Source organism: Oreochromis aureus, linkage group 12 (assembly GCF_013358895.1).
Source record: "Oreochromis aureus strain Israel breed Guangdong linkage group 12, ZZ_aureus, whole genome shotgun sequence".
Taxonomy (NCBI): Eukaryota; Metazoa; Chordata; class Actinopteri; order Cichliformes; family Cichlidae; genus Oreochromis; species Oreochromis aureus.
The window spans coordinates 37,329,420-37,354,520 of NC_052953.1; the positions used below are offsets into that span (position 1 = coordinate 37,329,420).

The following is a 25,101-nucleotide window of genomic DNA, read 5'->3' on the forward strand; positions in this document are numbered from 1 at the left end:
TATTCAGCTGTGTGAAAACCACCCGGGGGATTAATAAAGTTTTATTTTATCTTATCTAATCTAATCTAATATCTTTAATCTCAGCCAAACCGATTTACTCACGAACAAATAAAACACTGAAAAAAGCCAAACAATATCCTTTTTAGGTTGTCTAAGTGACTTATATATTACGTTTAACCTGAGTAGCGAAAGTCCGCGGTGATCTGAAAATGATGTGCTGGGAGTTGTGCCGTTCTCGGCGGCTTCAGTGACCCTCGAGCTCTCCGTTAGCTATCAAGCTGGTGGGTAACAGGCGTCTCCAGCGTCGAAGCACTTTTGCAAATATGCAATACCTTGATAAACCGAGCAGATATTTGAAGTTTACACAGCTACGTTCTCGCCTGAAAATATGTTAAAAGTTTATTTTGTGACCCAGAAAGATTAATAAAAGTAATTTTAAAACTTAGTAGTGGCCGCCATTGCCGGAAACTGGAGTTGGCTGGGCCGCGCTATGAATTCTGGGATATGGTGGGCCACGAAGGACACACCCGACCAATCCTTCAAATTCGGGGAAAAGGAGGACGCATTTGTTGGCTGCATTCAGAGGAGTCTACAAATTTGGACAGCCTTCGGCGCATCGCTGTGACGTAATCAGTCTACAAATGCGGCCTCAGGAGGATGCAGCCCATGAATTTGGACACGACCACTCACTCACCCCCTCCCTCCTGACTCGCAGCTACTTCTTCTTCTTCTTCTTCGTTGGCAACCAATGTTAAGGCGCACTACCGCCCCCTGGCTCACAGCTCAGTGGACATTTAGATGAGAAAATATATATTTGACACATGTAAGGAAAATACTAATAAAATAAAAATAAACAAAAGAAATGTTCCTTTAGAAATTCTTTTGCTCTCTTTTTGCTATATAAAATAGTTGTTTTCTTTAAGAATCACTCATCTTAGCAGTAGGATTTACATTAAAAGAGAAACAAATTAAGTTTGAGTGAAAATGTACATTTTTTGCACTCTCTGGTCAACTGACTCAGTGACTCAAATGACTCAAAAAACCCGATTCACTTTGGTGAGTGACTCATTAAAACTCGATTCAGTAAAAAGAATCAAATTTACCATCACTAATCCCATCATTTGAAACTTAGCCCTGATTGGAGAAATTGGAAGTGTTACAACTGACCCACGTTACAACTATCCCCGGTCTCCCCTACGTATCGGTCCGATACTGACGTAAATTACTGGATCGGATATCGTAGGGAAATAAAAAATATAATCCGATCCATTAAATATCAAAAAAACACCTCACAAAACTTGCGACACGGCGTAACTCGGCTCATAACCGTAGCACGTCGGAGCAGTGTGCTCACGTGATAGAGCGGCTGTGTGTATTTGTAGCCTCGCTACCAAACCAGCATTTCATCTCCGAGGAAGTTATCCCAGAGAGAAGTAAAGCAAGTGTGTAAGTTCATCTCTGAATGTTTGTAAAGCGTTCCCACGTTAAGCTTAACAACCGATATATGGAGCGACTGCCTCTCTCTCCCTCACCTTCCTGCTGCTACTTCAATCGTGAAACTGATCAATGATCAGCTGATCGGCTTTTCTGTCGCGAGTCCGTCTCTCTTCTTTGTTTTTGGCCCACTTCGCACCAGAAAGAGGAGACCAGCGGCTGAACAACAGCAGCACGTTTAAGCTTGATAAGCTGTTGTTAGAATGTATTTAATATTACTTTCTACACCAGGATCCTTTTCACGTAGCTGACGGCTGGTAACTGTGCAGGGCGGATCTAGCAAAGTTTAGCCAGGGGGCCGATAGGGCATGAACAGGAAAAGGGGCACAAAGACATACTTTTCTTTCTTATTCTCATTTAAAATGTCTCGCTTTTAATAAATAATTATCTGAATCTTACACCCAAAGTTTTAATCTGATGTAAAATGTATAGAAGTCCATTACTGTATATAGTAACTGTTAAGTCTAATATACCCTAGTAAGCTATAGTACTTTTTCCTTTGGTAAGGTACCATCTGTGCAGTCTGCAATTCTGTTGAAGAAAGATGTTGAATCTATTTAATTATTCTTGAAAAATAATTGATTTCTGTGCATTTTTTTTTTCACACTGCATCAAATTAAAGTTGATTACATTGATTAAGCATCATGAGGTGGAGGGTGGGGGGGGGTTCCCTATTTTTTTTGCTGGGAGTTTGCAACCCTGTTAGTTAGCAGAAATATTAAGCAACCTAAGTACTCTTTAAAATACCAGAATAGGGAGGATGGAGTAGGTTTAAGTTTATTAGATTGATCAGTATTGCTGAACTGTGAAATACTTTGGGTGCAGTGTATTTTTTTACATACAGGTTTAACAAAATAGCTTTAGTGTTGTTGTTTATTTAAACTTGAGTATGAACTTATACAAAATGCAGCAAGATATTAAAAAAACAGTTTTATTGATTAAAAAACACACTATATCGGATTCATATCGGTATCGGCAGATATCCAAATTTATGATATCGGTATCGGACATAAAAAAGTGGTATCGTGCCATCTCTAGTCTTTACCTTACAATATAAACTGCCTTCAGGCAACTGTTGTTTGATTTGGTGCTTTTATTTATTTATTTATTTATAAACAAAATGTCAAAAAATTACAGACAGAAGCAAAAATCTTCTGAATCATGTTTAGTGTTAAATTTAGATCATCTCAGTATATTTGGGATTCAGGTATTTGTTTTAGTTTCATTTCTGATGGTTAGGGTAAGCATTATGTCATTTAGATGTCCTCACTAAGATATAAAACTAAGATATAAAAACGAGTGTGTGTGTGTGTGTGTGTGTGTGTGTGAGTGTGAGAGAGAGAGAGAGAGAGAGAGAGAGAGAGAGAGAGAGAGAGAGAGAGAGAGAGAGAGTGTGTGTGTGACAGTACGAGGACTAAATTATTTCACAGGGTATTTAATGAAAACAGCTTTATTTCATTCACTATAGTCAGACTATCTGGGAGTATATATGACTTAATGGCCTGTCTTAGCTAATGCTGATTCTTTGAGTATGTATGTAGTTACTGTTATCAGCTAAGCTCAGGCTTCAGCCAAGTGGCTGACATCTTTATTGGCAAGTCTCAATCACAGTAACAGACTTAACAGTCAGTAAAGCAAAGACGGAAAAGAGAGCAGGAGCGCAGAAGAAAGAAAAGCACCGTGCAGATCTAGTTTTTGTTTACACCACAGAGAAGAATCTAGAGCTTTGACAAACATTAATAAAACTACTGAAAGTACTGCTCCAGTGAAATAGCAGCTCTCTCTTTGTTTTGCAGCCTGTCCTCTAACGTGTGCCTTCCTCCTGCTTTGCATAGATTCCTCTAGTTTGTTATTTATTCTTGCTGTCCTACTATCATATTTTTACACCATGCACAGTTGGTGTGGAGCACCCACCATTTCATTGTTCATGCACAATGACAATAAAGGGTTATTCTATCATTACATTAGCATGACTCACCATTGTTGGAGTGTCTGACACAGTCTTGGAGTACCATATGCCACTTCTGCTGCTCTTTCTCTGTCGTCACACAGAAATAGTAGTGGCGGGCATAAGGGTGCCACATTATCAGAGGGTACTGAGTGGCACACTTCAGAAAGGGGGAACTTCCCACCTTGGCTTTAACACCTAAAAATAAAATCATTGCATTAATAATACACTGAAAACCTGCCTTGAAGTTCCTCTGTAGAGTTAAACTGTAACAAAAATGCAACCAAGACTTCATCATGTTGCTCACTCATAGTGTGCAAACATTTCTGATTTTGCAGTCAACAACATTTCCTTTTAGAATAGAAGAATAGAATAGAATAGAATAATCCTTTAATTGTCCCACAAGGGGAAATTTGGTTGTAACAGCAGCCAAAAAGACACATATACAAACAAACAGTACACAGGACACAGAACAGAAACATACACAGTTTTTCTTACATATTTACATTAAGGACAATGGTTACTATAAACAGAGTACTGTACAGTTATTAAATTAAATATAAATAACTACAGATAAGAGGCAAACCAGGTTGTAGTGCAAATCGGTTGATTAACTTATTGCAGTTACAGCACAGATGTAAACATCTATGATTGTTGGGAGCAGCTCTGATTGTACAGTCTGACAGCTGCAGGGAGGAAGGACTCATGGAAGCGCTCCTCCATGCATCGAGGATGCAGCAGTCTGTCACTGAAGCAGCTCTGCAGTTCAGCAACATTTCCATGCATGGGGTGGGAGACTCTGTCCATCAGAGATGTTATTTTGGCCAGAGTCCTTCTGTCTCCCACCACCTGCACTGGGTCCAGGGTGCATCCCAGAACAGAGCTGGCCTTCCTGATGAGTTTATCCAACCTCTTCTTCTCAGCTGCCGATAAACCGCTGCTCCAACATACAACACTGTAAAAAATGACAGATGCCACCACAGAGTCATAGAAGGTCTTTAAAAGCGCTCCCTGTACTCCCAATGACCTCAGCCGCCTCAGCAGGTAGAGTCTGCTCTGACCCTTCCTGTAAAGAGCATCAGTGTTGTGGCTCCAGTCCAGTTTATTATTCAGGTGAACACCCAGGTACCTATAAGAGTCCACTATCTCAATGTCCACTCCCTGGATGTTCACCGGTGTCGGTGTGGTGGGTCTGCGTCTCCGGAAGTCCACCACCAACTCCTTGGTTTTCCCGGCGTTGATCAGCAGGTGGTACTGCTGACACCAGTCTACAAAGTCCAGAGTCCACTGTCTGTACTCTGAGTCGTCCTCACCTGTGATGAGGCCGACTATGGCAGAGTCGTCAGAGAACTTCTGTAGGTGGCAGCGTGGGGAGTTGATGGAGAAGTCTGCAGTGTAGAGGGTGAAGAGGAACGGTGCCAGCACAGTTCCCTGTGGGGCCCCCGTACTGCAGACCAGCGTGTCAGAGACACAGCCCTGTGACCTCACATACTGTGGGCGTCCTGTGAGGTAGTCCAGTATCCACTGGGACATGTGGTGGTCCACTCCCGATAGCTCCAGCTTGTCTCTCAGAAGTCGTGGCTGGATGGTGTTGAAAGCACTGGAGAAATCAAAGAACATGATCCTCACAGTGCTTCCAGGCTTCTCCAGGTGAGTCAGAGCTCGGTGCAGGAGGTAGATGATGGCGTCCTCCACCCCAATGCCAGGCTGGTAAGCAAACTGCAGCGGATCCAATGAAGACCTCACCAGGGGGCGCAGATGGTTTAGAACCAACCTCTCGAGGGCCTTCATCAGATGGGATGTCAGGGCTACCGGCCTGTAGCTGCTGAGGTCCTTGGGATGGGAGGTCTTTGGTACCGGTACCACACAGCAGGTCTTCCACAGCTGTGGTACTTTCCCCAGTGACAGGCTCAGCTTGAACAGATAACCTAGGATGCCACACAGTTCATCTGCGCAGCATCTCAGGAGCCTGGAGCTGATGCCATCTGGACCTGCAGCCTTCCGCACCTTGATCTTGCGAAGCTCATTCCTCACTTGAAGTGCTGAGATAGAAAGAGTGGATTTTGGGGGAGGGGTGTGTATGTTGGAGTCCACAGAAGCCGGGGGAGGGTGTAATGACTGGGAGCTGGAAGGTGTGAAGCTGAGAGGTGTGAAGTCCTGAGATGAAGGACAGGCAGTCCCTGAAGATGAAGGAGATTGCAGCAGGGGGGACGATGCTGTGGGAGGGGTGGGTGTTTGATCAAACCTATTAAAATATTTATTTAGGTCATTCACCCACCCCAAGTCTCCTGCAGCCTGGGGGGTTGGTTTTTGTCCTGAGATTGTCTTCAGGCTGTTCCAAACCCCTCTGATGTTGTCCTGTTGCAGCTGCTCTTCCATCTTCCTCCTGTAGTTTTCCTTTCCTTGCCTTATCTTCCATTTCAGCTTCTTCTGAACAACTCTCAGCTCCTGTTTGTCTCCAGATCTGAAGACTCTCTTCTTCTCCTTGAGGAGAGCCTTAATTTCAGGATTTATCCATGGCTTGTTGTTAGAAAAACAACGTACCTTTTTGATGGGTACGGTGTTGTCCACACAGAAGTTCATGTAATCCGTAATGCAGTCTGTGATGCTGTTGAGGTCATCCTCCAGGGGGCTGCAGAGGTTGTCCCACACAGTAGAATGGAAACAGTCCGTCAGGGCCTCTTCAGTCTCTGCCGACCATTTCCATACTGTGCGTTTCACTACTGGTTCTCTGTGTACTAGAGGTACTTTTATTGAATGCAGCAACATTCAGAAGCACCGGTGGCTGCCAGTGCGACCCCTCAGCCTCCAAGAAGACACGTCTGCAGTCTCAGTGTTAAACTCCTGCATCGCCTCGTTCTCCAGTTACTGCATTCACAAATGTGCGTGTCCAAGCTGCCCGCCCGCTTTACCCCATCAGCCTTTTACAGCTAAAAAAAAAAAAATGATGATATAGTTTTAGAAAATAGCAGCTCTCAACTAACAGTTAAGAGAAATGGTGGTTTGCGTCACCACAGAGAGAGAGCTCAGTACCTTCAGTAACACCATTCAACCAGTAAGACTGAAGTCCTGTAACCTGTTGTGACAATTGAACACTTTGGATACACACTATCCACCCCAGCTTCACCCCACTGTGGTCTTCTGGGGGCGGCGGTTATAAGGTTGGAAACCTGCAGTCAGCTAAGACTGAACAAGTCACCTGCTGATGATGATGAAACGTTTCTCCCACTGAAAACGTCCATCATCATCTTTCTGGGGTTTGGGGCAGGGTACACCCTGGACAGGACCATGGGCTGTCACAGTCACACGTTTACAATGACCAGTTAAGCTAACCCCACTGACTGCATGTCTGTCACAAGTTTCCTGTTGATTGGAGTTTTTTTTCCCCCTCATACTGTAATAAAACAGTTATTACCCGTTTACCAACCATAAAGTACACTCTCAGTACACTCTCCTTACCCTACCCGCTCCTCACCTGGCAAGCTGTTGCTGATCAGACTCAGGTATTGCTCCATAGATGTCAGGACTTTATAGCCGGCACAGTTGATAGTTCCTTTGGGATGGAGGAGTCTGTCATGGGACTGGTGGTGAAGCCAAGGAAGAACAGAGTTGATGTATTAGACAGTGAGTAAAACTTGCTCATGTACAGAGAACACTCCACCCATCTTACCGCCTTGTTGTCGTAGTACTTGATGTCATGGGAGTCTGGGATGAAAAGGAAGTGGTTCCTCCATTTCTTGTTTTCCTCCAAGTACTGAAAGAGGGACCCTGAAAAAATGGCCTTGTTCTCCAGAGGAATCTGTGACACATTTCACAACCAAAGAGAATCCTTTGAGTCATTAAAGTCTCTCTCTGTCCATTCAGTGCCCTTCTACAAGAGAGCCAAGAGGACCACTCGCTATGCTCGTAATCCAAACGATTAACAGACTACACATGCCAGCAGAGTAACAACAAACTCAAAGGCAGACAAAGACTTTGGAGCACAGCTCACTAATCTGTGAGGAGCATCAGTGTGACGCTCAAAACAATGAACCATGTGAGACATCCTTACTGCAATGATCACTCACTGATGTTTGGAATAAAATCAGAGCTTTCAGAGGATTTTTTACCTTGCGGTGAAGCAGCTGAGGTTGCAGGGTACCTCCTCCCTCTACGTCAAAGCGAACTTTGTTGAACAGAGCTACTGCGTACTGCTGCTCATACAAATGTCCAAACTCAGCAATCACCTTTCCGGTCCAAGCTGCAAACACACACACACACACACACACACACACAGAAGCGGAGTGATCTTTGCACAGAGTTCAAAACTATTTTACACTGTCATTTTTTTCATTTTCTACGTACAAGGACGGGAACAGCTGGCACACTGAACATTAAAGCTTCAGCGTATGAAGCTACGGTGGACCAACACTGAGGTGTCATTGGAACAGCATACAGGTAATGTTAAAAAAAGAAACACACCTCCACATTAAAAAAAGATATAAAGATAATCTTCCAAATATATATCTATACGTGTAAAAACAGACAGAGAACAATATTTTATTTCAGGCTGAGATTCTTCCCAGCTCTAAGCTTAAATCAGTCATTTACATCACAGGTTCTCGCCATTTTGCCCCCACAGGAGTTTCTGCATAATGATACAGTTTCATTAGGCTGAGGTCTGGGCTTTCATGGAAAACTGAGACACCTCTTCTCTTTTTCAGCCATGTAGATTTGCAGGTGTAGCTATAAAAACTGGGTTGTTGGGCCACACTTGCAAACAGTGCATACAATTAAATCTGTGCAAATGTTTCATGATGAAAGAAAAAAAAAAATCTATAATCAGAATTTTGAACCTAAATTCGTTTTACAAAACAAATTATAAGGGCCTAGTTGTCTTTACACTGATGCTACTGCTACTGTTAACAACGACACTCATTTCCCTTTGGTTATTATATACAGCAAAGCCGTTTACCAAATTGTCATAATCTAACAAGAAGCTCAGAATTAAAATGAAATTAAAAAATTACCACCATGTAAAGAAAATGAATAGACTCCCATTTTCCAAATGGGACTGTCTTATCCCACACAGCCTGGATCTTACCGCTTAGTCTAATTTCTTGGCCCTGGCCCACAGACAGTGGAACCATTCCTGTCTTCCTTCTGGACCTTGTTAAAGTTTCTTCAGGCCGATTTGCTCCTGCGTTCTTGCCTTTTTGGTGCTGCCTTCTTTAAAAACAGTCACAGCTTTCTCTCCACTTCACCTCCAGCTAACCTTGTTTCCTTATATAGAGAAATCAGGGCGTGGCGGTATGCAGATAGTAAGCAGACTACAAGATGTAAGCACAAGCCTGTGGAGGCAAACTGACTAACATGTGCACGGTGGTAAGAACAAACTGGTCGGCATGCACGTGTCATGAATCCAGCGGTGAAATGGATTTTATTTTTTTTGCACATGATGAGAACATTTCCACACACATACAGGTGAATGAAACCCACTGTTCTGTTGTATGATCAGTTTTATGAACAGTCACACAGATGGTCTCACTGTCAGGTTCAAACAAAGCGGCCTGAGGCTGAATTAAATTCATCCAAGGGCAACCTCTGGCCTTTATTATTGGAACAGGAATTCGGCCCGCTGAAAGCAACTGGCCTCCTTTTATACTCGACCTGCCTCAGGTGAGCCTCAGGAGCCAAAGTCTAAGAATGGAAAAACAAAATGTCTGAAGAAACCAGCAGAAACCAAACCACAAAGAAGAAACATTTACATGTATACAAACTCTTACAGATAATGAATAATTATACAAATACTATATGTATTCATTTATCCTCTCTCATTCTGTCATCCATCTGTCCCCAGCCACCACCCCAACTCCCACCCAGAATCCTGAATCATCGTCCCCACCTGTGCTCGACGGGTGGGGGCAGATAAACTGGGTTGGACCAGTGTGGACATCTGAATTACGGAGTGTCCAACTCATTTTACACACACATGCAGCCCAGATTCCAGTCTCATGTTAAAACTGTGCAGCGTCTTCACCGCTGCTGCCGTGTTATCAGTGTTTGTGTTTCAAATCGATCGTGGCTCAAGAGTTGGGAGTTCGCCTTGTAATCGGAAGGTTGCCGGTTCGAGCCCCAGCTTGGACAGTCTCGGTCGTTGTGTCCTTGGGCAAGACACTTCACCCGTTGCCTACTGGTGGTGGTCAGAGGGCCCGGTGGCGCCAGTGTTCGGCAGCCTCGCCTCTGTCAGTGCGCCCCAGGGTGGCTGTGGCTACAATGTAGCTTGCCATCACCAGTGTGTGAATGGGTGGATGTCTGGATATGTAGAGCGCTTTGGGGTCCTTAGGGACTAGTAAAGCGCTATATAAATACAGGCCATTTACCATTTACCAAAACTGGGGGCTGTGTGGGCTTAATGTTGTCACTTTTTATTCAGACACTGTTTGTATTGCAGGTCTGTTTTCAGAGGATGAAACACTCTGGTTTAACATCGGCGCGCTGCAAAGCTGTACGTTAAAGGAAGCATAGAAGCAAAGACTGCATCAAGAGTTTTTTATTATTGAATTATTCAAAATTCTCAATGTATTGCAGCCTAGAAGGGTTAACACAAATCATTTAGACCCACAAATGAGTGACCTGGAATGGTGATGAGTCATAGCAGAGCAGTCAGTTCTGAGGAGGCTTTGAGGTGACTGTTGACATTATATGAATAACATTGAATTTAAGTAACATATTGAAGTTGTAGCTGCAGTCAAAACTGCAATAGTAGAGCAAAGGCTGAAAAAGTTGGTGGCAGGTTTCTGTAAACATTTGTGTCGCTGTTTTTCACATCATAAACTGAATATCAATGACTGGGGTGGCGGTTGGACACAGATACTGCAGGAGCATGTGGGAGCTACAGGGCTTTGGTTTAATCATTTCACTGGTTTTTGCACATTAGCCATGAAGAAAAAAAAAAAAAAAAAAAACCTCCAATCCCCTGCATCCATCCCAGAGAAATGTCATGTTATGTAAGACATGGGGAACCTGTAACAACTGCAGAGAGCACCTCTCACAATAAATGAAAAATAATTTACTGCCTGGAAATAATGAGAGCAGTACTTTCTGCATAAGCTACACACACTGACAGTGACAAGCTCCCATGAACACCAGAGATTACCAAACCTCCACAGCACATTAAACAAAACTACTAATAACTGTATGCCATATCCTTATCTTAAATGCATTTACAAAGTCATTCATTGTTTGTCTTTCTCTAACACAAAGCTGGGCAGTATTTTTCTGTCTACTTCTTCATTGTGTGATAAATACAAAGCGATGGAAGGAACCGTTGGCCACCTTTTCTGGTCCTGCTCTCGGGAGTTTCTGGGAAGAAATATTTAATATATAAAACCTGATTTATGACGGCATACTTGCAGTGTTGAGCACATAACCCACACATGTGCAATAAGACTGCTATATGTGCAATTCTTCTTCTGACGAAGTTGTGTTTTTGTATTTTCCTACTCAGTTGTATATAGTATTTGTATTTCTATTTTATTCTATTGTACATAGTATTTTATTTTATTTTATTTTATTGCATTCCAGTATTTTCTAATTTCTGCTACATAACTTTGCACTTTTGCTGTAACAAAACAAATTTCCCACCTGTGGGACTAATAAAGGCCATCTTATCTTATCTTATTCAGATAGCCTTAATGTTCTGACTCAGTGAAATCTCTGTTGCCCTGTCCAACACAGAAGATTGTTCTCGTCACTCTAATATTTCTCTTGAACTTTTGATTTGAAGCTGTGTTTTTCTTTTTTTTTCTCTCCGCTGTTGTTATTGTGGAAAGTCTTTCCTTTGTCTTGTCTGATTTTATGTAATTTTGAACTTAAAATAAACATTCAAACAATACCATTTACAATACAAACTGACCAAAAGTTATAGCAGGGCTCGCAAAATCGCTAGCCCGACGTCCCGGGGCTAGCGATATTTCCAGTCGGGCTACCAAAATCTATCTCAGCCCTGCCCGTCGGGCTATCATAGGAAGTAAAAATATATGTCAATGCCTTTGCTTTCTTTCGCAAATTTAGCTGAGTAATTATGTCATTGGCATCGATGAGCCTCTGTCAATATGTGCCATATTGAAATCGCGTTTGAATTTGCGCTTGTTTTTTACCTTCAGTTTCACTTTGCGATCGCGCAAACTGTGTATAGAGAGTGGCAGTATTGATTGGTGAGTGACGATTAATTGCGCACCAATTCCTCGGCAATCCTGTTATCATTTGTAGCAGCGACAGGTAATAAACCAGTCCTCATCAAAGAACAGTGCTCTTTAATGAATGCAGCACATAACTTTACATCGTAGAGGTAACAGGGAGACGCATCGAGTTATCAGTTAGAATATAGTTAAGACGGCTAACTCTACAATTTCCCGACTGCACTTTCCTCTTATTTCACGACACCACCCTCTAGTGGTGCAATATGGTATAGTCAGACAGGACACAACATCACTTACTAGCTTACTCTTCAAACGTGGCAAGTGAAATCTCCCGCAGCAAGCTTAAACGTGCTAGAGGTTGATTGCGCAGAGAATTAAAAAAAAAAAATCTCTGGCATGTGTAAAGACAGATGGATTTACGTAGGTATTTTAGTTCTGCTGAGCCAAAAAAGACAGGTCAGGATGAAGAAGGGACAGGCAAAGAAAGGCCGACCACAAAGCGGAAAAGTTACGACAAATCAGACTACGAGGCAAAAAGAAAGCGCAGTTTTTTGGTTTCATGGACAAAAGAATTTCTGTGGCTGGAATATGACAAGGTAAATAACATGATGTTCTGCCGGGTGTGTCGGGAGTTTCCCTCGATTTCTGAGTCGACAAGCGCCTTTGTTACTGGGACCAGTAATTTTAGGAAAGACCCCATCAGAACTCATGAGAAATCTCTGCATCACAAGAAATGCATTGGTGCTCAGTCTGCAGCAAACACCAATTGCAAAAACCATATTAAAAATAAACCAAGCACAACAAGAAGTCCTGAAAAAGCTGTTTAGAGCAGCGTACTATGTTGCAAAGAGTGAACTACCACTGGCAAAATTTAGCAGTCTTTGCAAACTTCAGAAAGCAAATGGCCTCGATCTTGGTTCCACTTACCTCAATGACCATGCTTGCAGAGAGTTTATTGGAGCAATAGCACAAACTTCAAGAGACCAGATTGAAAGGGAAATTCAAGAAAGCAGGTTCTTATCCATTCTTGCAGATGGCAGTACAGACACTGGTATAATAGAACAGGAGTTGGTTCACGTCAGGTATGTGAGGGATAATGGTGACATATCCACATACATGATCAAATGTCAGCCAGTCAAGAGTGCAAATGCTGCAGGTATTTTAGAGGCTATTGATGAAGCAGTGAACACCATGGGTATCAGAGAAGACACATGGAAAAAGAAAGTAGTGTGTGCAAATTTTGATGGTGCTGCAGTGATGATGGGTGAGAAAACAGGAGTAGCTGGGAGACTGAAACAGAGGATACCCCACATCATAACAATCCACTGTGTGGCACACAAACTAGAGCTAGCCGTGCTGGATAGCGTGAAAGGCTGTGAGTACCTGGTGAAATTTGAAGATACACTGAAAACCATCTTTAAGATGTACTACTATTCCCCAAAGAAGCGAAGAGAGCTGACAGAAATAAGTGAACTGCTAAATGAGAGGCTGGCACATTTCAGTGGCCTGAAGAGCACACGGTGGCTTCCAAGCCGGCTGAGATGTCTAAAGGCTGTGGAAAAAAATTACACTCCCACTGTTGTTCATATGGAGAACATGGCAGAAGGAAGTGATGTCAAAGCCGAGGATGCAGCCAAGGCTAAGGGGGTGGTGCAGGAGATGAAGACTGAGAAATTTGTTCGCTTCCTGCATTTCATGTTGGACTACAGTACCGTCTTATCCAAGTGCTGTACTGATTTTCAGCATGATAACCTAAACATCACACGAACAAATCAGTTAGTTGAGAGCACAACATCACGCTTACTCAGCCTAAAAACAAAACCAGGAGAATATCAGAAAACCTTGGACACAAAGTTCACAGCGAACCAGGATGGTAGCATTTGCTACTGTGGAACTCAGCTAACAAAAAGTCAGCGACCTGCTAGAAGAGGTGAGGGAACAGACAAAGACACCTTTGGTGCAGAGATCCAGAAGATTATTGACAACACAGTCAAGTACAACAGATTTAAAAATCTCCATGAAAAGCCTCTCTCTTGTTTCAAGGTTTTTGACCCTTGCACTCTTCCCTACCCCAGAGAAGAACTAGCAAATTGTGGGGATGAAGAGGTGGATTATCTTGTCACACATTTTGCCTGTTTGCTAGATGCAGAAGAGAAAGAGAAAATTCCACAAGAATGGATGGATCTAAAAGTGTGGCTTGCAGAACGCCGGGGTCGCAAAGTAGATTGCTTGTACAGAGCTCTCCTCTCTGAGAATCCAGAACACCTCTCTCATATCTTGTTGCTGGTGAAATTAATGCTGACACAGTCCATCAACAGCCATCTGTGAGAGAGGATTTTCTTGCATGAACCGAGTGAAGACAACACATCGTACCTCTCTACACCCTGAAACACTGAATGACTGCATGCAACTCTCCATTAATGGGGAAACAGTTGAATCTTTTTGCCCTGACAAGTCGATTCGTTTCTGGATGTTTTCTGGAAAAGGTTCAAGACACCTGGATCATAAAACCCCGACAAGAACAAAGAGCAGTGAAATGGAGGGCAATGCACAGGAAGAGAAAGCTGATAAAGGAGATGCTATGCCCTCAACGTCGAGTGGCATTTTCTCATCCGAGACTTCAGTGGAAATTTCAGATTCAGGATCTGACACAGACTAATTCATGTTCTACACAGTTCTAACAAGTTCACAGAAATTTTGGTTTAATTAGAACCAGATATTTGAGTTGATTGTAATGTTTATACAGTTGTTGTAATTTGTGTTTTAACAATTTTTTGATTGATGTTTTGTTTCCTTTACAATATTATACAATAAAAATAATCTTTTTTATTTGGGCTACTTAAATTTATTTTGGGCTACCAAAAACTAAAGAGTGCCTGCCCGAAGGGCTACCAGGGATTTTGAAATTTTGCGAGCCCTGTATAGTCTTGATATTCTGAAGATTGTATGACAAAAATATTAGATTCCAAGTGTCTTTGAATTGATTTAAACACTATGTGGAAAAACTGTAAGTCATTCAGTTTTTCAATCAATTTTACTCACACTACATTGCCAAAAGAATTTGTTCATCCGTTTTCACAAGCATATTAACTTGAGTGACATCTCATTCTTAATCCATAGGCTTTAATATGATGTTGGGAACCCTTTGCAGCTACAGTCAGGGAAAAATAATATTTGAATCCCTGCTGATTTTGTAAGTTTCCCTACTAACAAAGAACTGATCAGTCTACAAATTCAATGGTAGGATTATTTGAACAGTAAGAGACAGAACAATAAGAAAATAAATCCAGAAAAATGCATTTCAAAGAAATTATGAATTACTTTGCATTTTCATGAATGATTTAAGTATTTGATCCCCATCAATCAGCAAGATTTCTGGCTCACAGGTGTATTTGATACAGGTCATTACCTGTATCAAATACACCTGTGAGCCAGAAATCTTGAACTGATGTTGGGGCCTTCTCAACTCGTCACCTGTATAAAAGACAGCTGTCCATAAAAGAAAATAACTGATAAAATAACCATAAAATGACTGCCAATCTCCCTCATTATGGAGCTCCCCACAAGATCTCACCTCGTGGAGTTTCAATGATGATGAGAGCAGTGAGGAACCAGCCCTGGGTGAAAGTGTTGTGGTCAGATGAGACCAAAATCGAGCTCTTTGGCATCAACTCAACTCAGCGTGTTTGGAGGAGGAAGAATGCTGCGTATGACTTCAAGAACACCGTCCCCACTGTCAAACATGGAGGTGGAAACATTATGCATTCGAGTGTTTTTCTGTCAACTGCTGGACAACTGCAGCGCATCAAAGGGAGGATGGACCGCCAAATCTGGGGTGAGAACCTCCTTCCCTCAGCCAGGGCATTGAAAATGGGTCATGGGCAGGTATTCCAGCATGACACACGCCTAAGGCAACAAAGGATTGGCTCAAGAAGAACCATATCAAGGTCTTGGAGTAGCTGAGTCAGTCTCCAGACCCATAGAAAATTTGTGGAGAGCTGAAGGTTCGAGTTTCTAAACATCAGCCACAAAACATTAATGACTTGGAGATCTGCAAAGAGGAGTGGGACAAAATCCACCCTGAGATGTGTGCAAAAGCTTTCACTAAATACAAGACACGTCTGACCTCTGTGATTGGCAAAACCTTTGTTGGCACAAAGTAGTAAAGCACATTTTCAAAGGGATCAAATACTTATTTCGTTCATGAAAATGGAAATTACTGTGTAAATTGGAGTGCATTTTTTTTGGATTTTTTGTTATGGTCCTGTCTCTCGCTGTTCAAATAAACCTCCCATTGAAATCATGAACTGAACATTTCTTTGTTAGTGGGCAAACTTACAGAATCAGCAGAGAGGCTCCAGGAATTTGAACCGTGTAACTCTTCCTGGAACGCTTTCCTCAAGGTTTAAGACTGCGAATATGGGAATTTTTGACTAATCTTTTACGAGCTGCATTGTGAAGTTGGACACTTGTTTGATGAGAACGCCTGGTTGGCAATCTCTGATCCAATTTATTCCAAAGGTTTTCTACTGGGTTAAGAATAGGACTCCATTCAGGCCAGTTCTTCCACACCAAAGTCACTCACTCATGTCGTCATGGAGTTTGTGCACTGGTGCACAGTCATATTGGAACAAAAAGGGCCCATCATCAAACTAGTTCCACAAATTTGGGAGCATGAAAGTGTTTAAAATGTTTTGGTATGCTGAAGCATTACAAGTTCCTTTCAATGAAACTAAGTAGCAACTCCTCAAAAACAACCCCCTCCAAACTTTACACTTGGCACAGTGCAGTTAGACAAGTACTGTTCCCCCGGCAACCGCTAAACTTAGACTCGTCCATCAAACTGCCAGACGGAGAAGTTAGATTCCTCACTCCAGAGAAATGTTGCCACTGCTCTAGAGTCCAGTGGAAGCGCGCTTTACGATTTGGATGAAGCTCATAGGCCAAAGTTGGCGACCTCTACGCAGCAGATTTAGAGTGTAAAGACCCTTTAATATTACAGAGAAAGCCCCCAAAAAACACAATAATCTGTCTCCAAGTACTTGCTTAACAATTAACAATCATCTCGCTCCCCCCTTAAAAAAAGAAAACAAACAACAACAAAAAACAGTGTTGCACTTCATTGTCATATTTTCTGTTCTTTATAGATTTTTACAAAATTTCTGTTGTAGGTATCATAGTGATCATTTTCTACAGTCATATGAGTCAGGTTCATCTGATCTAGCCCCAACTATTTGCCAGAAGTGCAAATAGAAAAACCAAAACCTGGAGGTGCCATTCCTAGGAGGGAGAGCGCAGGCCTATTTAAACCATCCGGATACCTCTACCCTGGTGTAAACCAATCAAATTAACTACCCTCCCCACCACTGAACCTCTGCAGGGAGTAACCCTACTGTATACAAAAAGGGGAGTGGCCATAACAAAACGACCTGCTCTACTCCCTGAGCTACAGCCGTCCCAGACACAGAGTGAGTGTATGTGCTGGTTCCACAGAAGAAAGCTGAAGACTCTGCCTTCCACTCTACTTTTAAACAGACCAGGAACCACAATTAAGCATGTAGTCTGAGAACCAAGTATGGTACTGGGTGAAACGGTCTTTGAAATAAGATGGGGCTTCTTGCTGCAGCTGATGGAGCTACAAACTACAGGGTAGCATTTTAAATTTTTGTCAAAAACAAACTAGCCTGTCACATAATTTTCTCATATTGATTTTCAGGGTGAACCTCTTCACTTGTTGAAATAACACACAGCACAGGAACAAGTACCTGGGACTGTAAAGACTTGAACTGAGCGTGCATTGTTTTAATAGGTAAAAAAGTCAACTTCAAAAACAGGTTCTTTTACAAAGGTAAAACTATTTTAGTAACCGAGTAATCTATTGGTTAGTCCATTGATTAATTGGATAAGAAATACTTTTGTGTTATTAATGAGCAATAATAAATACTCAAAAGAGAAAAAACATTGGTCTTTCAGAATAAACTTCTCATTGGTTTTTAGTTTAAAGGCTTAACTGCATACATCTGTCAACAAAAAAGAATAAACTATTAAAACCTTTCACTGTATTTATTGGCCATATGTTTTGTTTAAAGAAAACATTTTCTTAAATACAAAAATATAGAAATACTCTCACGTACAGTGAAAGGTCAAAGTCAAATAAAAGAAGATGTGTGCCATATGTGCGTAAAGGTATAGAAAGCGCACCTTTACTCTGTGTTATTAGAAAGCTTTCTACATTAACAGGAGACAAAAACAGTTGATGCAGTGTCTGTGCATGTTTGTGTGTGTAAGTGAACAAGGTAGGAGTTTGTGTCTGTAAGCCTGCATCACTGCGGAGAAGATCATCAAAACTCCGCTGCCCTCTCTGCAGAGCATCTACCATTGCATTCCTGGGTGTCCACATCTCTGAGGATCTCATCTGGACGACCAACTGCTCCAAGCTGGTCAAGAAGGCTCACCAGCGCCTCTTCTTCCTAAGGACTCTGAGGAAGAACCACCTGTCCTCAGACATCCTGGTGAACTTCTATCGCTGCACCATCGAGAGCATCCTGACCAACTGTATAACAGTCTGGTACGGGAACTGCTCTGCCTCGGACCGGAAGGCGTTGCAGAGGGTCATGAAAACTGGCCAGTGCATCACCGGAGCACCACTTCCTGCCATAAAGGACATCTACAGGAAGCGGTGTCTGAAAAGGGCTGGGAAATCATCAAAGACCCCAGTCACCCATCACATGGACTCTTCACCCTCCTGCCCTCTGGGAGGCGCTACAGGACCCTCCGGACTAAGACCACCAGGTACCGGAACAGCTTCTTCCCCACAGCTGTCAGACTCCTGAACTCTGCCTCCTGACATCTGACCCACGTTAAACTCATGGACTGAACATACACACACCCACAACCACCTACACACACAATGGACAACCGTACCCTCAAACACACAATAATAACATGGACTGAACCACCACTCACAACCACTAGCACTTTATATAGCCTCTGTAGAAATTATCCACATATCTCACTTATCTTAACTGCACTACTGTATAGTTCTGTGTAAATAATCATTCTGTACATACAATAATTTTTAATCCCACAACTGTTTATAACTTGCATAGTTCACATTTCTGTAACTGTATATCTCATATTTCTGTATAGTTTTTATTTCATATTTATATCCTGTTCATAGCCTGTACATAGCTTGTACTCACTACAGCCTGTACATACGTATAGTTATAGAATATTCATAACATACTTCATACCGTGTACATGATAACATACCATAATAGACCCATTTCTGTAATATACTTACATATCTATATTATTGCTAATATATATTGTAATATATCTATATCACGGCTAAAGCACTTTCTGGATGGATGCAAACTGCATTTCGTTGCCCTGTACCTGTGCATGTGCAATGACAATAAAGTTGAATTCTATTCTATTCTATTCAGAGTCCAGAGGAGAGCTGCCTCCATCCTCAAAGACCCCACACACACCCAACACGGACTGTTCACACTTCTGCTCTCAAAACAAAGGTTCAGAAATGTGAAATGCAGGACATCCAGACTCAGCAACTCCTTCTTCCCCACTGCCATCAGGCTAATGAACAGCTGACCTATTTTAACAGTAATAATAATTTTTGCACATCAGGTCATCCATCAGGTCATCCTGCATATTAAGCTCATAGCTCTGTTGCACACATCTCTGTTTCACACTTCAATATTTTGTCTCCTTTTATTTATTTGTACTATTTGTATTTTATCTGTTCTATTTCAATTGTATGTATTAATCGGCATCTGCGTGTGGACAGCAAAGAAAGAATTTCAGTCCACAGAGAAATGCCTTTTTTTCTTTGGACACATGAACATAAACACTTTGAATCTTTGAATCCTTGAATCTCGAATTTTAAAGTTTGGCTTGTGCTTCAATAAAAAAATCTTTGTACTGCTGAAAACTGGTAATTATGATGGCAGAGATGTTAAATAATATTAATAATAATTCAGCGTGTTACCTAACAAGCCTCAGGTCATTGGCTCAGAGTTTTACCAGCCTGTCTTTGTTATTATCAGCTCGTGAAAAAAGCTGTTATTTTTATATTTTAAAATATTAATGCACTTTAATTAACACAATATTTTATATTATTTCACTTTCAATCTGAAAAATGTCACAAAAGCTTTTGGAAAAAGCTCTACCTGAGCTCAGTCTGTCAGACTTTTTATTTACACGTGACTGCTGAATACGTTTGTCCTGCAGGTCTGGCTTAGTCGCTAACGTGGCTGAATCACTCGCATTTCCATGGTGACAATAGCGCACTATAGAGCCTTGCATTACACGAAGCGTTGAAACAAAGAATTTGTGTCAATTAAATTAGTCAAATGGTTGCATCCCTAACACATACATTGTCCAATTTGAACCAAACGTTTCAAGTGTGATAGGGTCCACTAGGACTGGGCGATATATTGAGTTTTTAAATATATCGATACATTTTTATACGAGATATGAGATGTGACAATATCGTTTATATCGATATAGTCTATGTTATGTTATACTTGTGGACCCAGAAGTTTGCCTCTCTTTTGTCCACTTTTGTCTCTACGCTGCTTACTCTGCCTTGCCTCTCCTTGACTGAACACAACTCCCCCTCCCCCATCACTTCACCTGCAGGCAACGACAAAATGGACTGGTCGGTAAAAAGAAAACATTTGGAGATTACTTTTTTAGTGCTGTCAGCGTTACTCTCATTATGACATTAATGACATTAACGCGGCAAATCTCCATTTACGAGTTACAGCGGATCGCCCCATGCGTGGGGCTGCACGGCGTCAACGAGCTAACCGCGGCAACGTGTTGATGCCGTGCAGCCCCACGCACGGGGCGATCCGTGGTAACTCGTATATTGTATATCCCAACTGAACATTGTTCAATCTGTCCCAAATGGCACGTTGAATCATCCAGTTAAGGAAACCCCAAAAAAGTTAAGTCTGTTCATCTGGACGTAGCATTTTCATGGGGAGAAACTTTTCATCACTCATCCAAGAAGTCACTTGTATATGTCAACTGTAAAAACGTTACATCCAGATTCAACTTTTTGAAATCTATCCCAAACTCCCAAATTCCTGATGGAAGACAGAGACTGGAGATATCTATGTGCCAATATTAGGTCATGTTTATGGTGCCACCTAGTGTCACAAAAAAAAACAAACAACAAAAACCACACAGTAGGCTATAATCATGCATCAAACAGACTGTCTCTTATATTAGCGCTTTTCTGCTCCAAGCACTTATGAGCATTTAGTGAGGAAGTGATGTAACATTCAATCAGCCATGTGACTGTGTGACTCGGCCAACCTGCAGCACACTGGCTGTTCACAGGGTGCGAGGGCCCTTTCATTGCTGCTTTAACTGTCATGATTTTGTTGGCGTCTGTCAAAACATGGATAGAATGAGTTCTGTCGACTTCTTATTGACCATGTCATGTATTTCTATTGAGGAGAAGTTAAAATGAGAAATACTTCTTGCAAAGTTATCAAACCTATTTAAAACAATCACCTGTGCGCTTAGTTGGGTATATGCTGAAGGTGAGAGGACCACATGTTACCAGGCAACAGAAAGATACAGGTCAGAGGTTAGAAATTTCACAGAGCCAGGGAAAAGGGGAAGGGGAGGGGGGATTTCCTGTTTCCTGCTCACTCACTCATAGACCAAGCAAACCTCTACATTCATCCATGTAAAAACAAAGTCTTCATTAAGCAAAACACTAAACACTGACTGTGACAACTGAAGCTAATGAACCCAACCAATAGTGTCCATTCTTCCGTGAGATACCTCTTGGTTTTAAACAAGAAACCCATTTTATCTTCAGTACGTATGACTGAAGATACTGACTGGTAGAGTTAGAGAGTTTTCACAAGTGAAGTGAAAATGAAAGTTTGAGCTCTCTCTCAAACCTACTGTGTAAATATAAAAAAAAAAATTCCCCTCTCACCCCTGCAGGCGGTCTATCCTTCAAGCTCGGATCCTCTACCAGAGGCCTGGGAGCTTGAGGGTCCTGCGCAGTATCTTAGCTGTTCCTAGGACTGCGCTCTTCTGGACAGAGATCTCCGATGTTGTTCCCGGGATCTGCTGGAGTCACTCGCCTAGCTTGGGAGCCACTACACCAACCGCTCCAATTACCACTGGGACTAGGGCTGGGCTATATCTTACCGTTCACGGTAATACCGGTGTAATTTTGGGCAATGATAGGAAAATGAAATATCGCGATAGAATATGTGTAAAACGCGCATGGGCAGTGCCTTTGTTTACATACGCACATGGCGGCGACGCAGAATGAGAAGAGCGAAAGTGGGTCGTTAAATGAAACGGATGAACCAGAACTGGTTTGCAAAAATGCTGCAACTTCAGTGGTGTGGAACTGGTTTAGCTTTCGTCCGTCAGATACACAACAAAGCACTATTTTTGGTAGCGCATGCTAGCGGGCCGTCGTTATTACCGTGTTGTTTGGAAAATACGGCACACTTAAAATCAATCCTTTGATTTTTCTGAAAATCGACAGTGTCCCTTATAATCCCGCGTGCCTTATGTATGAATTCTGGTTGTGCTTACTGACCTCGAAACGATTTTATGTACACGGCGCTCAAAAATCTGTCAAATGTTTTAGTACGACTTTGCTAAGCTACGAAGCCTCACAGCTTGATGGATCGTCGGAGCATTACGGCTATCGTAGGCAGGAGCCTCGCGGAGTGATACGTACTGTGCTTCAACATAATATTAGCGTATTGTGTGTGTATAACCTCTTTTTAAGTTTTGTGGATATTATACATGGTTATGCTGAGGATATGTCGGCCAATTTCCACTGGAAATGCCTTTTGGTTAAACTGTCAGCGAGGAATTTGCACTGTTACATTTTTATATAACTTTAATGCACATAAAAAACAGCTGCTTGTTTAAGTGAAAATACATTATTAGTGCAAAAAAACCCATCAAAGTTGTGGAGTTGTAAAGTATTTTGTCTAGTGTCAATTATATCGTCAGTTATATCGTTATCGCAAATTTTCAAATGTATGTTGTGATAAATATTTTTGGTCATATCGCCCTGCTCTAACTGGGACCACTGTTACCTTCACCCTCTCCACATCTTCTTGAGCTCTTCTCTGAGCCCTTGGTACTTCTCCAGCTTCTCCTGTTCCTTCTTCCTGATGTTGCGGTCATTCAGTATCGCTACATCAATCACTACGGCCGTTTCTTCTGCTTGTCCAACACTATTATGTACGGTTGGTTAGCCATCTGTATCTGGAAGTCCCACAGTACCGTAGGTCGGCCATTCTCCACCACCCTAGGGGGCTTTTCCCATTTTGACCTCGGGACTTAGGTTCCCCCATGCAGAAGTAGGTTGGAAGGCAAAAACAGACAAGCCCAGGATGGGGTTTAGTCAATGAACTGAGGTGCAGGATGACATCATGAGAGACATCTTGGATTAGTAATCCATATTCTGGAGACTCTGTTCAGTGAAACTATGATTCTCCTGCTGCCTGGTTCTTCGTGTGTCCATAACCCACTCAGTCAAAAACGGTTCAGTTTTCTCTAACTACAGTCTGTTAGGAACTATGTCATTTTCATTTTCACATGTCATAATGCCAATTAAGTGCTGAAAACTCAATGCCCAACAGTCAGTATCTTCAGGCATCCTGACTAAATGTTAAAACAAAGAGGCATTCCAACACTATGTGATGAGATTAATTTCTCTAATTGTTACAGTCAGTTTCAGTGTTTTGCTCAACAAAAAACATCACAAAAACCCAAAACACATACAGTGGCTGGCTGTATTCACAAAGACTTTCTTTTTACATGCATGCTCATACTCCAAAATATAAATGTAAATAATCTGTTACTAATCCAGTCTTGCTTTTAAACCATGTGGTATCAGAGGCCACTCCTCAGTTTTCAGTAACAGGACTCAGCTTCTCAGTGTGCTAAGGTTTCCATCGAGCCACACAGAAACATGTTTTTTCATGCATTCCTCAAATTCCACATGTGATACGTGTGCGTGCTACACTCTGAGTTGTAATGACAGTGAAGGAAAAAATTATCTTTAGCCTCAATCAGGGCATTCACCAAGTTTCCTGACATTTAGGTAATCCTTTTAAACTTTAAGCAGAAATCAAGCGTGGAAGTCAGTGTTAAATACAAAGGTCACTGAATGTGTGTAGGTCTATATCACTGAGGTTTATCCCACATTTCACCTTTCTCCATTCTCTGTAGATTGTATATGTATTATAGCTAGATGCGAGTCTAGTATTACTCAAATTTTCTTTGGTCTTTCCGGGAATCTGTGGCCAAAACTTGCAATTAATTCTGAATGAATGAAGCATAGTCCCAGACTAAACTTAGATAAAGTTTTGAAGCCTGGGATTATAATTAAAGCAGACATGAAACACTACATGTACAGTGGCTTGCAAAAGTATTCGGCCCCCGTGAACTTTTCCACATTTTGTCACATTACAGCCAGAAACATGAATCAATGTTATTGGAATTCCAGGTGAAAGACCAATACAAAGTGGTGTACACGTGAGAAGTGGAACGAAAATCATACATGATTCCAAACATTTTTTACAAATAAATAACTGAAAAGTGGGGTGTGCGTAATTATTCAGCCCCCTGAGTCAATACTTTGTAGAACCACCTTTTGCTGCAGTTACAGCTGCCAGTCTTTTAGGGTATGTGTCTACCAGCTTTGCACATCTACAGACTGAAATCCTTGCCCATTCTTCTTTGCAAAACAGCTCCAGCTCAGTCAGATTAGATGGACAGCGTTTGTGAACAGCAGTTTTCAGATCTTGCCACAGATTCTGGATTGGATTTAGATCTGGACTTTGACTGGGCCATTCTAACACATGGATATGTTTTGTTTTAAACCATTCCATTGTTGCCCTGGCTTTATGTTTAGGGTCGTTGTCCTGCTGGAAGGTGAACCTCCGCCCCAGTCTCAAGTCTTTTGCAGACTCCAAGAGGTTTTCTTCCAAGATTGCCCTGTATTTGGCTCCATCCATCTTCCCATCAACTCTGACCAGCTTCCCTGTCCCTGCTGAAGAGAAGCACCCCCAGAGCATGATGCTGCCACCACCATATTTGAGAGTGGGGATGGTGTGTTCAGAGTGATGTGCAGTGGTAGTTTTCCACACACATAGCGTTTTGGATTTTGGCCAAAAGTTCCATTTTGGTCTCATCTGACCAGAGCACCTTCTTCCACATGTTTGCTGTGTCCCCACATGGCTTGTGGCAAACTGCAAACGGGACTTCTTATGGTTTTCTGTTAACAATGGCTTTCTTCTTGCCACTCTTCCATAAAGGCCAACTTTGTGCAGTGCACGACTAATAGTTGTCCTATGGACAGATTCCCCCACCTGAGCTGTAGATCTCAGCAGCTCGTCCAGAGTCACCATGGGCCTCTTGGCTGCATTTCTGATCAGCGCTCTCCTTGTT

At 42.0% G+C, this 25,101-nt stretch overlaps 1 protein-coding gene across 1 annotated transcript in view; it reads right to left on the bottom strand.

Moving 5' to 3' along the window:
- Window positions 1–25,101, bottom strand: part of niban2b (niban apoptosis regulator 2b) — a 44,178-nt gene that overhangs the window by 15,550 nt on the left and 3,527 nt on the right. Inside the window, exons 2-5 of the mRNA XM_031760447.2 lie at window positions 7,552–7,682; window positions 7,113–7,241; window positions 6,918–7,023; window positions 3,473–3,640 (exon numbers count right to left, since the gene is read on the bottom strand). Of these exons, the coding sequence (XP_031616307.1) occupies window positions 3,473–3,640; window positions 6,918–7,023; window positions 7,113–7,241; window positions 7,552–7,682 (534 nt within the window). The remainder of the gene's footprint in view (window positions 1–3,472; window positions 3,641–6,917; window positions 7,024–7,112; window positions 7,242–7,551; window positions 7,683–25,101) is intronic.